This window comes from Natrix helvetica, assembly GCF_964273705.1.
Source record: "Natrix helvetica genome assembly, chromosome: W".
Classification (NCBI taxonomy): domain Eukaryota; kingdom Metazoa; phylum Chordata; class Lepidosauria; order Squamata; family Natricidae; genus Natrix; species Natrix helvetica.
Genome location: NC_138555.1, coordinates 76,903,751 through 76,920,989, shown reverse-complemented (window position 1 = coordinate 76,920,989; position 17,239 = coordinate 76,903,751). Strand labels below are relative to the sequence as shown.

Below are 17,239 nucleotides of genomic sequence, written 5' to 3'. Positions count from 1 at the left end.
CCTCGTGTACACATACATACATACAGCTGATGAGCTAAATAGCTTGGAATAGATTTATAGTAGTCTCCATTTTTTTATCAGCAAAAAATACATATACATATATAACACACATATATAAAATAAGACATATTTTATTCCTTAAGGACGTGACGGCTCGCATAGAAGGGCGCGCGCTGCCTGCTAACGCAACGCTGGAAGAAATGAAGGCCTGCTTGCTTGATCATGAATAAATAAAATTTAGATGAAATTAAATTAATAAAAATAAATCCAAAATAAAATAATTCGAATAAAATAAATAAATAAACCAACACCATTAAGCAACCAACGTTAAATAATAAAAGCGAAGGGGCGGAAAGAGGTGAAGACGTATTGGGGTGACATGGGGGGGGGGCATTTCCATTTCGCTTAAAGGTAAAGGAGAACGAGGGCGCGCGAAGCCGAACCGCCAGCAGCAGCGCGGTAAATCTCGCGAGAAGAATGTGTGGCTTCGTCAGAGAGCCGCGTTGAGGGGCGTGGGGAAGGAAGACCTTCCACTTCCGGGGTCGCCCCGAGGAGAGAGGTCGCGGCGGCGGCGGCGCGAGCGGCCGTGCGAGCGAGCGGGGAGGCGGGACGACGCTGAGGGGGAGCCGCTCCGATGGCGCTGAGTCTGGACCGCGAGGCGTACTACCGCCGCGTCTCGCGCCTCTACAGCAACTGGCAGGTCGGGCCTCAGGCGCGCGCGAGAGGGCCCGCCGGCGGAGGGGGGGGGAGGGGGGGAGGGGGGGTCTCTTCCTCCGACCTTAAACCCGTCGGGCGCCGCGTTCTCGCATGCTTGAAACAGGCCCGTGTGCGACTGGGACGGTTAGAGGGGGCGGGGTTGGCCGTTAGAGCATCTCCCCATCCTCGGGAGGCCCGATCGACTTCCAAAGGTCCCATCGCTTCACTGGGGGGTTAGTTTAAAGCGGGAACCGGTGACTCCCCCGAAAGCCCAAAGCTGTAATAAACGTCATTAAACCGGGGTGGTTAGGCAGCAGCCGGTCGGTCCCTGCTCCCCTCCCTCTCTTAGGAGGTCCAACGAGGCCTGGCTCGGTGCAGGAAGTCGCCTCCAACCAGCTTCCCCCCTTGGATCCATCCAGCCATTCGGTATACGGGTGGTCCTCGACTTACGACCGCAATCCAGCCCAACATTGCCGTTGCTAAGCAAAGAAAGGGAGCTTTGACCCATTGGACCGCCTTCCTTGCCGTGATGGTTTAGGTCAGGTTTAGGCCAGCATGGCTGTCTGGGGAATTCTGGGAGTTGAAGTCCACAAGTCTTAAAGTTCCCAAGTTTGGACACCCCTGGTTTAGGTGAATCCCTGCCGTTGTTAAAAGTTAGCGACTTAGTTGTTTAAGGGAATCCGGGCGTGTCAGACTGTCGCAAAAGGGGATCGCGGGAATTTGGACGCAGCAACGGTCATAAATAGGAATCCGTTGGATGACAGCGTGATGAGAGGCAGATGGTCCTCGACTCAACGACCACGATGGATCCCAACGTTGCCGTTTGCTAAGCGAAACTTAAGACAGCATGCCCCATTTTATGACTTTTCTTACCCCCCCATTGTTAAGTGAACCAGTGTCATTGGTAAATTAGTAACCCGGTTGTTAAGTGAATCTGGCTTTCCCGTGGACTTTGCTCATTGGAAGGTCACAAAAAAGGATCGTGTGACACACACACACACACAAACACACACACACACACAGGGATTCTGCAACTGTCATAAATATGAGGCTGTTGCCAAGTGTCTGAATTTTTGATCACGTGGCCGTGAGGATGCTACAAAAGTTGTAACTGAGACATTGCCGAGTCGCTTCTTTCAGTGCCGTTGTAACTTCGAACAGTTGCTAAATGAACTGTCGCAAGTCGAGCACTACCTGTATTAATGCGGGGAAGGTTGTTCGGGTCGCAGATGGCGCTAAATTGAGGCTAACGGACACCCCAGCGGACGGAGTGAAACTTCAAGCGATATTGGTGGATGTTGGAGAAAACAAACTCACCCAGATGTTGGCTGGGTGAGTTTGTTGCCCGAGAAAATAGGTTAGAAGGCACTTTCGCAGTGATGTGTGAAGTTTTGTTGTGTAGGAAAGCAAAATCAGAAAGCTTAAGGCTGGAATGTGGTCCTGGTGGGAAAAAAAACCTGGAATAGCAGTTGAGGGCAAGGCAAAGAGGACAAAGTGTGTTGTGTGCTTGCAAAGAAGTGTGATTTCAGGTTGTAAGGACATAAGTCTTTTTTTCCCCCAAATTGTGGTTGTTTCCTTTAAAGTGTCCTAAGAACTTATCTGAATTTGGGAGACAAATTGGCTTTGCAGAGTGGCTTTTCCAGACACACGTAAACACACCAGCATGAAACCCAAGTACAGGCCGTCTTCAACTTACAACAGTTCCTTTAGTGACCGAAGTTAACGACGGCCCTGAAAAAAGCTGACTTACGACCGTTTTTTTTTCACACTTAACGATCGTTGCAGCCTCCTCACAGTCATGTGATCAAAATCCAGCCGCTGGGCAGCTGACTCATTTTTATGACCGTTGCTATGTCTCGGGGGTTCATGTGACCCACCTTTTCCGACCTTCTGTCAAGCAAAATGAATGGGGAAGCCAGATTCACTTAACAGCCATATTACTCATAACATCGGCCGTGATTCACTTAACGACTGCAGCAAGCAAGGTTTGTAAAATGGGAGAAAACTCACTGTAAAGCTCACTTGTGGTCGTACGTTGAGGACTACCTATACTTCAGGTAAAGTAAAAGTTCTGTAGGTGGTACATAGGTTGCACAAACAAATGATACATACTTTTTTGTAGATGTGATGTGTTGGAAACTAATCAAATAATACAAGAGAAAATTAGACCTGAGAATTAAACAATAGCAAACATTGATTCTAGATAATGTACAGCAAGTGCCAATGGATGACATCATTTCTTTTCCAGCTTGAGTTTTGTTTCCTTTCTTAACTCTTACAAGCCTATTCAAGGACTTCCAGAATATGCTCCATGTTGTTCAGTTTCTAAAGAGACTCGGTTTAAAAAAAAAATGGCTTTGGCTAAAAGAAAACATTTGTTTCCTAAACTTTTCAAAAAGAGTCATGGATGCCATGCTGCTAGCACCTTTATTTAAAATTAATGAAGGGATTCGTGATTTTGGTGCTTTGATTGAGATAAGGTAAAGGTTCCTCTTGCTAGTCCGTTCCTGACTCTAGGGGGCGGTGCTCATCTCCGTTTCAAAGCCGAAGAGCCAACGCTCTCCGAAGACGTCTCCATGGTCATGTGGCCGGCATGACTAAACGCCGAAGGCGCACGGAACGCTGTTACCTTCCCGCCAAAGGTGGTTCCTATTTTTCTACTTGCATTTTTACATGCTTTCAAACGGCTAGGTTGGCAGAAGCTGGGACAAGTAGTGGGAGCTCACTCTGTTACGCGGCGCTAGGGATTCGAACCACCGAACTGCCGATCTTTCTGATCAACAAGTTCATCGTCTTAGCTACTCACCTTAATAGTCGCCCAATGTGGGGACCACACTTTCAGAAGGATTTGGACAGGATCAGAGAAAGGCAACAATAACTATCAGGGCGATTGGAAGATAAGATTTGTAAAGGCAGATTGAAGGGACGGGGAAGTTTAGGCTTAAGATAACACAGCTAAGGGAGGGAATATGACAGCACTCTTCAAACACCTTGAAAAGATGCCACACAGGAGGTCACGACCTATTATCTCTGATTCTGGAGAGGAGGTGGAATAATGGTGTTGAGTTTTAGGAACACATTCAGTTGTAGGTCTACCATTGTGGTGTTGATATGCTACATAAGCACTTGAAAACACATGTGTTGTTTCTCTCGGTTCTTTGATTCTCATCAAGAGTTTGATTGGCATAATAATCTTCCTTTTTGCAAAAAGGGAACACGTAAGTAAGGGAAAAGATTTGTCCAAATCTAACTAGTGTCTTCAGTTTTCCTAAGAAGCCAGTCATTGTTGATATATTGCATGTTACATTTGCATATATGACAGGGGACAAATAGATAAACTGTTTCAATTATTCAGTGCAAAGCTGTATCAATGACCAGGAAAGGCATATGATGCATTTTACTATCACATCAGATCATATATTTTCTTCAAACATCTTAAAGAGGGTGAGGGCAAAATCAAGCTGCTTCCTATAACCCCCATTCGTATTTTGCACAAATACTCCCAAAGCAAAATACAGGGTATAAACATTTAACAACCGTACACTAACATAAGCTAACTAATTTTAACAGGTTACTATTCTTGTGCTTTAACTCCCCCTTTATTAAACTAGCTTTGAATAAGTTGTAGCATTCCTTATGCCTTCATTCATAAGCTAACTGAAATTTTTTAGTCCGGTATTTGTTTTGAATATAGTCAATCCTCCTTCTCCAGTCCAGCTTGTACTTCTCATCTGAGTGGTCCTTCAGGTACGCTGAAATTTTGGCCATCTCTGCTAAGTTTACTACTTTTAACGTCCATTCTTGGATAGTGGGCAACTCTTCCTTCTTCCAGTATTGCGCCACCAACAATCTTGCTTCCGTTGTTAGGTTCAAGATCAGATTAGTCTCTATAACAGTACAATCTGAAACTATGCCTAACAAAAACAACTGGGGTGTAAACTTTATCCTCTTTTTCAAAATATTTTGAATAACCCACCATATTTTTATCCAAAATGCTTTGACTTTTTTACAAGTCCAACAAATATGGTAGCACGTGGCACCAACACAATCACATCTCCAACATTTAGATTGTAGGTTCGGATACATACAGGCTAGCCTTTTTGGATCTAAATGCCATCTGTACAGCATCTTATAGAAATTCTCTCTCAAGTTCTGAGCTTGTGTAAATTTTACATTTCTTACCCAGATCTCTTCCCATGTTTCCATCATTATTGGTTCTTCAAAATTTTGTGCCCATTTTATCATACAATCTTTAACTAATTCTGTTTCTGAGTCTATTTCTATCAATACATTATACAACCTTTTTATGTGCATTTGACCCTGGTCCCTAATTTGTTTTATCAAATTATCCTCATTTTGAATAATACCGGATTTCTGGTCTTTTTTCCATCTGGCCTGTAACTGACCATACTGGAACCAGGTTTGAATTACTCTTTCGTCTCTTAATGCATTCAAAGATTTTAACTGTAGTACACCTCTATCCATACTAAGAAGTTCTGCATATGTAGTTACATCTTGTTTTTGTTCAAAATAACTTTTCAAAATGTTCTAGAGAGGGTGGTGGTGGAAAGGATTTCAATAAGTGAAACAGTGGCAATGAATATTATAATACAATCCAGGAACAACTTCTATGCCAGGGATGGCTAACCTTTTTGTTGTTGCGTACTGAAATTGCGCATGCGCGACATCCCCCCACCCCCTGTGCAATACCACCCCTCCGCATCCCTTTTGGGGCCTAGTCGACCTCCCTGCAGCCTCCTGGGACCAAAAACGGGCCGCGGGGCAGGGGGAGGGCACCCAGCAACCAATGGGGCTGCAGAGAAAGCAAATGCTATGGTTGAGCGATATTGACGTTGCTACATACGATATCAGCAGGATGATTGGACAGATCTACTTCCCTATGCTGAAGTACCTTATAATAATGCCGTGCATGCATGTGTGACCTCCCTTTCCCCCTGCGCATGCACACGCATCTCCCATATGTCCCCCCCCCCCGGGCATGTGCGGCAGAAACCCGAAAATCAGCTGGCCGGTGGGACGAATTTGCCTGCGCGGTGGGCACGCATGCCGTAGGTTCGCCATCACACTTCTATGCTATCCCAAATGTGCTCCCCCCCCCCCCGAAGTGGCAAGTGGACTTTCTTGTTTTTCTTTGAAGACGTTTCGCTTCTCATCCAAGAAGCTTCTTCAGCTCGGAAGAAGCTTCTTGGATGGGAAGCGAAACGTCTTCAAAGAAAAACAAGAAAGTCCACTTGCCTCTTGAAAAAAGCACCTTTGGGACGACACCAAAGAGACTGAATCTCAGGAAACCATTAATGAACCCTTGACTGCCTGTTGTGACTGGATGCTGGGGGAATGGAAGGATTTATGTTCCTTGAAGACATCTGATCATTTGCATCCTTTCAGAAGAGCGTCGAGGCCGCTTGGAGGTTTCCCTGTGTCCTCCAGGCTACCTGATTAGTGCAAATGAATGTGGAGCCTTCTTGGAACTGTCGAAAAGACTGTGTTGTAGATTGGAAATAGATTCTCCGCACCCATTTGCACACCCCCACCATCCAGTCAGAGTTGAAGAAGCTTCTCGGATGAGAAGAGAAACGCCGTCAAAGAAAAACCAGAAAGTCCAGTTCCATCTTGAAAAAAAAGGGACAATCGTGATCTGGATGTCTGAGAATCTCCATAGGCAACGTCTATGCTAAGCGCATACATAGCGTGATGTTTGAAAAAGCTACTCCATTCCCCCCAACATAAGACCTAACCGGAAAATAAACCCTATCGTGATTTTTTTCAGGATGCTCGTAATATAAGCCCTACCCCCCAAAATAAGCCCCAGTCAAGATCATCAGCCAGACAGATGCAATTAGTATTGTATTTTCCCCCAGTATAAGACCTAACCAGAAAATAAGCCGTAATGCCTCTTTTGGAGTGAAAAAAATCATGTAATGCACAGTAACATTTGAGCCAGATTCTCTTATATTGTGTCTTAACAGCTTTTTTGGGGAGGGAGGTGGGGGACAGCTCAAGAAGGGAGCAGCATCTAATCTGTTGTGGTATGGCAGGGAACTTTGAAAGAGGATAAGATAAGTTTTGGGGAGGGAGGAAGCTGGTAAAAGAGCAGGAGATAACAAATCAGGAAATGGAAGTGGCTTGCAGTAGCCTGAACATCTTTTTTATATACTTCTTAGACTTTGACTTTGTTGGGGCTAGTTGTGCTATAAGGTAAAGGTTCTACTCCCGTGTATGTGCTAGTCGTTCCCGACTCTAGGGGGCGGTGCTCATCTCCTTTTCAAAGCCGAAGAGCTGTGGCCCGGTGACTAAATGCCAAAGACGCATGGAGCGCAGTTACTTCTCCCTAAAGGTGGTCCCTATTTTTCTACTTGCATTGTGTACGTGCTTTTGAACTGCTAGGTTGGCAGAAGCTGGGACAAGTAATGGGAGCTCATTCCGTTACGCGGCGCTAGGGATTCAAACTGCTGACCTTTTGACCAACAAGCTCAGCGTCTTAACCACTGAGCCACCGCATCCCTAGTCGTGCTACAGTGACCAGGTTTTTTTTTGCGATGGATCTAATCTAAAAAGGAAACAACCCTAATATAAAGCACTGTCTTGTCATGCAATGTTCAATTAATAGGTAATTCTCGAATTACGAACGGAGCCCAAAATTTACCTTGCTCAGCGAAACATTCGTTAAGTGAGTTTTGCCCCGTTTTTCGACTTTTCCGGCCGCTGTTGTTAAGTGGATCGTTGCATTTGTTCAGACGGTTGTTTAAGTGGATCTGGATTTCCTATTGACTTTGCTTGTCCGAAGGTTTGACCCGGGGAACACTGCAACCGTCATAAATATGAAACTAAGTGCCAACCGTCTGCATTTTGATCATGGGAGATGCTGCAACGGTGTGAAAAGCGGTCGTAAGTCACTTTTTTTCAGTCCCGTCGTAACCTTGATGGCTAAATGAACAGTTGTTAAGTCAGGGACTCCCTGCATAAGCTGTGAGGATTGGGACTTCCCAGGTGTGGATTGTAAGGACCTCGCAGGCAACACCATCTCCTACCCATGTATATTATTTTAAAAGCTCTTTTAACAGTCCAGTTAGCAAACTTTGACATTTATTTGTTGCCTTGACTTCTCATTTGTAGTCTCGGTTTAAGATGTTAAGAGGATTTTTTGGGTTATTGAGTGACACTCAGGGTGGAAAAATGAGGTAATGATCTGTCCCAAATCATGTTTTCTTGTCTTCCTGGCACTACAATATTCAAAAATTATCGATGTCAGCTGTTATAATCGTCCGCAGTTAACGGCCCAATCTACACCAGTGTATTCATTAACCTTAACTTAAGTCGACAAATGGACATGTGTATTCAAGAAGGCTGCTGGGAGACTGAATTTCTACAGTACTTAAACGTTTCCAGGGAAAAAGGTACTGAGCAGATCAAAACCCAAGCAAAGCAGCTAATCTTTTATCAAATAACTACGGTAGCTGATAAGCCAGCGTTGCCGGGTATCTATTTATCCTAACCCTGTATTAGACAGGAAAAGGAATGAATTATATCTATAGTGTCAAGTCAAAGTAATTCACTGTAGATATAATTGATTCCTTTTCATTTCAGCGGGCCAGGCGTTCCAGAGTTATGGTGGAACACAAACACATTACACACACACAAACTTGAATCCAAAATGCACACTATCACTGTCAAAAGTACTGTGATTTGACACTCTAGATATAATTCATTCCTTTTCATTTTAGTGGCCCAGGAGTTATGCTGGAAAACACACACACACTACACACACACACTACACACACACACACACACACAAGGCGTGTTAGTTTTTTTTTACCCCCATTGTATTTGTTTCTAGAGAGCAAATCATCTGTGTACCAAGTCATTTTAGCGGCCCAGGCGTTCCAGAGTTATGCTGGAACACAGACACACCCATCCTGAGGGGTGTTAGGGGAGTCTTAACCTCACAGTATTTGTTTCCAGAGAATGTCATCTTTGTAGCAAGTTTGGTTGAAATTGCTTGAGGCTCTCCGGAGTTACGTTGCAACGTACATAGACAGACAGACAGACATATATGATTCAGGGAAGTAAGTAGGCGACTGAATTGGAATGAGAAAAAAACTGGCATGTTCTTCAGTATACAATGTAACAGCTGGTTACATAAATACAGGCACAAATAGTCCTCAACTTACAAACAGTTCATTTGGCGACCGCTCAAAGTTACAACATCCCTGAAAAAGGTGACTTTGCAACCATTTTTCAGACTTACAACCATTGGGAAGCATCCCCACAGTCACGTGATTTACATTCCAATGCTTGATAACTGATTCACATTTATGACAGTCGCGGTGTCCGGGAGTCACGTAATCCCCCGCCCTTTGCGACCTTCTGACAAACAAAGTCAGCTGGGAAACCAGAGTCACTTCACCATCTTATTAATTTAACAGCAATTCGCTTAACAAATGTGGCAAGAAAAGTCCTGAAAATGTGGCAAAACTCACTTAATGAATTTTTCCCTGAACAACATAAATGCTGAGCTCAATTGTGATCGTATGTTGAGGGCTAACTTGTAATCCTCGACTTATAAGCGGTCGCTTAAAATCTATTCAAAGTTACAATGGACCAGCGGTGAAATACTCCCGTTTCAGACCAGTTCGCCTGAAACAGTAGTAAAAAAAAATGCTACCGATTAGGGCAGGCATGTCCAAAGTGCGGCCCGGGGGCCAAATGTGGCCCTTTTTCAAATTTCAAGCGGCCCGCAGCCTCTTCTCCCCACTGGAATTATTTGTTTAGTCTTTCATAAAATACCATATTTTTCGAAGTATAAAGATGCATCTTTTTCCCCTCAAAAAAGAGGCTAAAAATCTGGGTGCATCTTATGCACTGAATACAGCATTTTTTGCCTCCCAAAACTCTGCCCCCTTCACCAAAATGGCTGTGCATAGCCTTTAGGAGGTTTTCAGAGTGCTCCTGGGGGCTGTGGAGGGCATAAATGAGCAAAAAATGTCCATTTTTTTTGCTCAACTTTGCCCCCCCCCCCAGCCCCCAGGAGCACTCTAGAAGCCTCTTAAAGGCTATTCATGCCCTTTAAAAAAAAGGCCCATTTTCGTGAAAAATGGGCCATTTTGGGGAGAGTGCAAAAACTCTTTTTTTTAATTTGCCTCTTCAAAATCTTGGTGCATCTTATACTCCGAAAAATACGGTAGTCAATTCGCATTTAATGTTAAGGGTTCAAAGAATGTCAGGCTGAATGATCGGCCCCACACATTTTCACCTCACCAAATCTGGCCCTCCTTGCAAAAAGTTTGGACACCCCTGGATTAGGGCAAACTGGTATTTCCGACGATCTTCAGCAAAGACAAATTCCCTGGGGAGTTCATGAACAGCTGGAATGACGCTCTCAGCAAGGAAGGCTTTGAGAAGGTGAGGAGAAGAGACACTCAGGTGACGACTCCGGCTTGGGGAATAGGGGGCCTTTGCTTACCTTTCCCATAACTCTGCTGCAGGGGGACATCAGTAAAAAAATGCTACCGGTTAGAGCAAACTGGTATTTCCGACGATCAGCTGGGATGCACGATTTATATTAGCTAGAATCATCAGATTTCCTGCTTTATAGCTAATATAAATTGCATGGATTCCCCCCCTCCTTTGCTGTTCTACTTATCTTTGCAGACTCAGAAGGCTTCAAAATGTTTTGTAGCCCTGTACGGGCGCACCTCAGGCGTGCATAGGCGCGCAAAGCGTGAACTCGGTAGCAGACTTACCGAACCGGCAGCAGACTTTGGAGGGTTTCGCCACTGCAACAGACCCTCTCGAAACGACCCATTTTCAAAGTAACCATGGCCACATACACAAACACACTGTAATCATTTGATTGCGTTTTGAGTGCTTGACAGTCAGCTCCCCTTTATGGTGTCTTGTGGTCACATGACCATGCTTATTTTATTTTTTTTACATTTTTTTTAAAACCAGTTTCCTGCATTTACTTCCTGCATCCGGCAAAAGAAATGCCCATTTGAGAAAATTGATTCACTTAAAAACTCTTATCGGGTGGGACCTTGCACATATGCCGCAGCTTTTTTTAAAGGGGAAAATCCGCGGGGTGTTAACTAGCAAACTCTCCGCCTGAGGTTGGCGTTCTTGTCCTCCCTGCAGAAAGGAGAGGATGAATATGCGACCATTGACGCTATCGTGGTCTCCGTGGGAGTGGACGAAGAGACGGTCTATGCCAAGTCCACGGCCCTGCAGGTAAGGCAGTCTGGGGCCAGCCTGCTCTCGCCTCAGGCAGGTTTGGGAATCTGGTGTGGGAAAAGAATCCTCATTGATCACCTGTCCTCTTCCCCTTCTACCCCCCCTCCAGACGTGGCTTTTTGGCTACGAACTCACGGACACCATCATGATTTTCTGCGAAGACAAGATCATCTTTATGGCCAGCAAAAAGAAGGTGGAATTCCTGAAGCAGATTGCAAACAGCAAAAGCAACGAGAATACGAACGGGGTGCCGGCCGTCACCCTACTTGTACGGGAAAAGGTAAATGGCACCAGGATAGCACCCAGATTTATGTACCGCTTCGTATTTGCCCCTCTAGTTGTATCCAAAAAATTGGGTCCTTATTTTACTGACCTTGGAAGGAAGAAGGGCGGAGTCAACTTTGAGCCAGTCAGGATCGAACTCTTGGCGGTGGGCAGAGTTTGCCCGCAATGCTGCACTCTAACCACCCATGGTTCCTTTGAGGTTCTTTTGTGTTACACCTGGAATGCACAAGCTTTGGAGAGTTTTGGGAAAGCAAGGGCCACAGTGTGAGGAAGTCTTTGTTTGTGTGTGTGTGTGTGTGTGTGTGTGTGTGTGTGTCTGTGTTTGTTTTAAGACTACTTTAGGAAGTCTCTGTGTGTGTGTGTTTGTTTTAAGGCTACTTTAGGGGCATGCTGGTTATTTGAAACAATGGAGTGAAGTATCACTACCGCTTTATAAAACCCTAGTAAGACCAGACCTGGAATACTGCAGCCAGTTTTGGTCACCATACTACAACAAAGGTGTTGAGACTTTAGAAAAAGTTCAGAGAAGAGCAGCTAAGATGATATTCAATGGTGAAAAGAGTAAGGATCTATATTTAGGCAAGAAAAACGAAATGCACAGGTACAGTATAGGTGGTACCTTGCTCAATAGTAGTAACTGTGAAAGGGATCTTGGAGTCCTAGTGGACAACCATTTAAATAGCAGCCATCCGTGTGCAGCAGCTGCCAAAAAAGCCAACACAGTTCTAGGCTGCATCAACAGAGGGATAGAATCAAGATCACGTGAAGGGTTAATACCACTTTATAATGCCTTGATAAGGCCATACTTGAATACTGCATTCAGTTTTGGTCGTCACGATGTAGAAAAGATGTGGAGACTCTAGAAAGAGTGCAGAGAAGAGCAACAAAGATGATTAGGGGACTGGAGACTAAAACATATGAAGAACGGTTGCAGGAACTGGGTATGTTTAACTTAAGAGAAAGAAGGACTGGGGAGACATGATAGCAGTGTTCCAATATCTCAGGGGTTGCCACAAAGAAGAGGGAGTCAAACTATTCCCCAGGGCACCTGAGGGTAGAACAAGAAGCAATGGGTGGAAACTAATCAAGGAAAGAAGCAACTTAGAACTGAGGAGAAATTTCCTGACAGTTAGAACAATTAATCAGTGGAACAGAAGTTGCCTCCAGAAGTTGTGAATGCCCCAACATTGGAAGTCTTTAAGAAGATGTTGGATAGCCATTTGTCTGAAGTGGTGTAGGGTTTCCTGCCTAGGCAGGGGGTTGGACTAGAAGACCTCCAAGGTCCCTTCCAGCTATCAGTTGGATGGGATTTTCAGGGACGCAAAAGGGGAGGCGTGGCATCCCACCTGGTCGTGTACCGTGTGGAATAAAATAAGTTTGGAGGGTTGAAGGAGCTGAGAAATTGCTTCTCACTCCGTCCCGATTTCCTCTGCTCTAGAATGAAAGCAACAAGGCCAACTTCGAGAAGATGATCGACGCTCTGAAGAGCAGCAAGAAAGGCAAGCGCCTTGGGGTCTTCAGCAAAGACAAATTCCCCGGGGAGTTCATGAACAGCTGGAACGACGCTCTCAGCAAGGAAGGCTTTGAGAAGGTGAGGAGAAGACACACTCAGGTGATGACTCCGGCTCGGGGAACAGGGGGCCTTCGCTCACCTTTCCCCTAACTCTGCTGCAGGGGGACATCAGTGCCGTGGTGGCCTACACCATGGCGGTGAAAGAGGACGGGGAACTCGGCCTGATGCGAAAAGCGGCCGCCATCACTTCAGAGGTCTTCACCAAGTTCTTGAAGGAGCGAGTCATGGAGATTGTAGACGCTGACGAGGTAAGGGCAGAGATATCTGGTCACTTCTGGGTGAAATGGAATATTGGGGCTTTCTGGAAAGTGGGAGAGGAGCTTTTTATGTTTGACTAGCTGATAACCCGGCGTTGCCTGGGTATTTATAGACGTGGAAGCGTTTGTCTGACGGGGAGCCATTGGGAGGGGCCTTTATTCCTCCTACTCCCATGCCCATCATCCCTGCCCTCTCCCTTCCCCCTCCCATCTGCTCCTCTTTCCCGCTCAGTCTATCATCCTGGCCAGGCTCTCCCTTCTCCCTCCCATGACATCACAAACAATTGCCGCTCTAGGATGCGGCACTTGCTCTCCTTAACGGGCCAGTCCTTCCAGAGTTATGCTGGGACGGACAGACACACAGACCAGGGGTGTCTCCCCCATCCATGCTGCAACCCCCAGTTTGGTTGAAATTGCTCCAGGCGCTCCAGAGTTATGCTGGAACATACATACATACATACAGCCTTTTTTATATATAGAAGATGGATGGATGCTTGGATGGATGCTTGGATGGATGCTTGGATGCTTGGATGGACGGATGCCTGGATGGATGGATGCTTGGATGGACGGATGCTTGGATGGGCGGATGCTTGGATGGACGGATGCTTGGATGGACGGATGCTTGGATGGACGGATGCTTGGACGGACGGATGCTTGGATGGATGGATGCTTGGATGGACGGATGCTTGGATGGAAGGATGCTTGGATGGATGGATGCTTGGATGGATGGACAGATGCTTGGATGGATGGATGCTTGGATGGACGGATGCTTGGATGGACGGATGCTTGGATGGATGGATGCTTGGATGGATGGATGGATGCTTGGATGGACGGATGCTTGGATGGACGGATACTTGGATGGATGGATACTTGGATGGATGGACGGATGCTTGGATGGACGGATACTTGGATGGATGGATGCTTGGATGGATGCTTGGATGGATGGATGCTTGGATGGATGGATGGATGCTTGGATGGATGGATGGATGGATGGATGCTTGGATGGACGGATGCATGGATGGACGGATGCTTGGATGGACGGATGCTTGGATGGATGGATGGATGCTTGGATGGACGGATGCTTGGATGGACGGATGTTTGGATGGACGGATGCTTGGATGGACGGATGCTTGGATGGATGGATGCTTGGATGGATGCTTGGATGGACGGATGCTTGGATGGACGGATGCTTGGATGGATGGACGGATGCTTGGATGGATGGATGTTTGGATGGATGGACGGATGCTTGGATGGACGGATGCTTGGATGGACGGATGCTTGGATGGATGGATGGATGGATGGATGGATGCTTGGATGGACGGATGGAGGCTTGGATGGACGGAAGCTTGGATGGATGGATGGATGCTTGGATGGATGGATGGATGCTTGGATGGACGGATGCTTGGATGGATGGATGGACGGATACTTGGATGGTAGAAGATGGTCATTTTTCCTCCTTGGATCTAAGCATTGTTATTTAGCAATTTTCCCACATATTGTGGCCATTGACTAACAATAGCACATGGCACTTAGAAAGAAATACCATTTCATAGTGTTTTACAGCCCTCTGAGTGGCTTACAGAGTCAGCATATTGCCCCCCAACAATCTGGGTCTTCATTTTTATCGACCTCAGAAGGATGGAAGATTGAGTTCAATCTTGATCCGGTCAGGATCTAACTTGGCAGTGAGCAGAGTCAGCTTGCAATACTGCCTTCTAGGAGTATCTAATGGAGATTCCCAGTCATCCAGGTCATGGTTGTCCCAAAAGTGCTTTTTCTAGAGGCAACTGTACATTCTGGTTTTTCTTTGAAGACGTTTCGCTTCTCATCCAAGAAGCTTCTTCAGCTCTGACTGGATGGTGGGGAAAGGGAAGGATTTAAACTCCTTGCAGACAGCTGGTCGTTTGTAGGCTGTCGGGGATGAGTCTGCGTGTCTTCCCCTCAAACTGAACTGCAAACGGTTCCTGTAGTTTGGAATTTTTCTGGAAATCCTGTCTGCACCTTCAGCAGTAAAGATCCTTCCATTCCCACCATCCGGTCAGAGCTGAAGAAGCTGCTTGGATGAGAAGCAAAACGTCTTCAAAGAAAAAAAACCAGAAAGTCCAATTGCCTTTCCACAGTGGTACAGTGGTTAGAGTGCAGTACTTCTGTTGGCCGCCAGCTGCCTGCAATTTGGCAGTTCGAATCTCACCAGGCTGAAGGTTGACTCAGCCTTCCATTCCTTCCGAGGTGGGTAAAATGAGGACCCAAATTGTTGAGGGCAATAGGTTGACTCTCTAAACCGCTTAGAGAGAGCTGTAAAGCACTGTAAAGCGGTATATAAGTCTAAGTGTTAGTGCTATAGCTATTGCCTCTTGAAAAAAAGACCTTTGGGGTGCCTTCTAAGAAGAGCGCCACCATGGATTAGCTCGGATCAGCAATCTGCGGCTCTGGAGCCGCAAGTGGCTCTTTTATCCCTCTGCTGCGGCTCCCTGTCGCTCCACAATTGATAGGGCTTTCGGTTAGGACACGTAGAGGACAAAGGATGCTGCACTAGGAAGAGACTCTATGGTGGGGGAACTGGACTTCCGGTCGGCTCCAGAAATGAACGGGAGGCTTCCAGTTAGGACCTTTGTGGCTCTTTGAATTTTTAAGGTTGCTGACCCTTGGACTAGCTTGTCCTTCTGCTTCCATCTCCTCTCTCAAATTGAGCCCGATGCCATGCCAATGCTTCATCCATACGTATCCTGGTTTTTTAAACCTGGATGTCCTACTGGGGCATCACGGCTCTCCTGATTTTTCCCAATAAAATTACACAGGACTCTGCTGGCTGCATCGACTTTTTCTTTTAAGGGGCAAGAGAAAGAGTTGATATTTTTTTAGGTTGGAGGAAAGGGCTTTATCCAAATTGCTACACTTGTCTCACAAACGTTGGCCAAACATCTGGGAGTTCTGCGGATCAGTCTGTTGTGGCCCGCCAGCGGTCAGCAGAGCTGGCAGCAGATTCAGACAGTGAGGAGGTTGGCGAGGAACATGGGCCAGTCCTGGAGTCGGGGGAAGGCTCTGATGAGGGCTCTGCGTCGGAAGCAGAGAGAGGGGCGGAGCCGTATGGCAGTTATCAGCTGCCTTCAGAGTCAGACATTTGAGGCAGACGAACAGCTGGAGCCTGTTCCCAGTGTGCGCATCCGCAGAGTTGCCAGAAGAAGGGAACAGCTAAAGAACAGGGGTCGACTTGGAAGTAAGGCCACAGGTGGACAGTGAATGGCTCCTCCCAGAGGAAATAAAAGAGGAGCGAAAGTGGAGTGGAGTTTGCAGGAGACAATTAGTTCTCTTCATTGGTTCGTGACTCTCCGAGGCTCCTGGCCAAGTTTTGCAGTTATCGGCCTGGCAGCTCTCCAAGCCAGATAAGGTCTGTGACTGTAAATCCTCCCTTGAAAGACTTTGCTGGATATGAATGAGCAGAATTCACAGTCAATAAATAAAAGGAGCTTTTGTCAGGACCAGGAGCTCTCGGGAAGCCTCGTTGAGAACACAGTCTTCCCCAATCCAGTGGGTGCATCGTAACCTCCGCCAAGCAGCCCCCTCGTCAAGTATAATTTGCGGGGCGCTTTCCTTCCAATGTTTGATGACCTCATAATTTCCATCATCTGGCAGAAAGTACGGCATAGCAAGCTGGCCGAGTCTGTGGAGAAGGCCATCGAGGAGAAGAAATACCTCTCTGGAGCTGACCCTTCCACCGTGGAGATGTGTTACCCGCCGATTATCCAAAGTGGAGGAACTTACAATCTCAAGTTCAGTGTTGTCAGGTAAGCAAATGTGTGTAAAAATTCACTTTTCAATTATTTGATCGTCGGATCAAGGCGTAAATGACGTTCCTGGAGTTAACTCTCACGTCTCCTGAATGAAATCACACGCAAACAGGTTTAGAACATAGAATAACAGAGTTGGAAGGGGCCTTGGAGGTCTTCCAGTCCAACCCCCTGTCAAGCAGGAGACCCAGTACCATTTCAGACAAACGGTTTAGTCTCTTTTTGAGAGCCCGCCGTAACGGAGCACCCATCACCGTGGTTTGTAACCAACCACTAACGGCCCCTGATTTGCCATTAAAATAAATCTTCTTTATAAATGTGATGTGCATAATTATAATAAGAGGAATTACACAGACCGTATTCCTCTTCCACACATGCCGTATTTTTCAGAG

General features: G+C 46.2%; 1 protein-coding gene across 1 annotated transcript in view; it reads left to right on the top strand.

Annotated features, from left to right (window-relative positions):
* Positions 1-533: 533 nt before the first annotated feature.
* Positions 534-17,239, top strand: part of LOC309400705 (FACT complex subunit SPT16) — a 49,771-nt gene continuing 33,065 nt past the window's right edge. The window contains exons 1-6 of the mRNA XM_081969337.1: positions 534-700; positions 10,849-10,941; positions 11,054-11,224; positions 12,668-12,820; positions 12,904-13,050; positions 16,693-16,844. Coding sequence (XP_081825463.1) covers positions 635-700; positions 10,849-10,941; positions 11,054-11,224; positions 12,668-12,820; positions 12,904-13,050; positions 16,693-16,844 — 782 coding nt within the window. The 5' untranslated portion in view covers positions 534-634. The remainder of the gene's footprint in view (positions 701-10,848; positions 10,942-11,053; positions 11,225-12,667; positions 12,821-12,903; positions 13,051-16,692; positions 16,845-17,239) is intronic.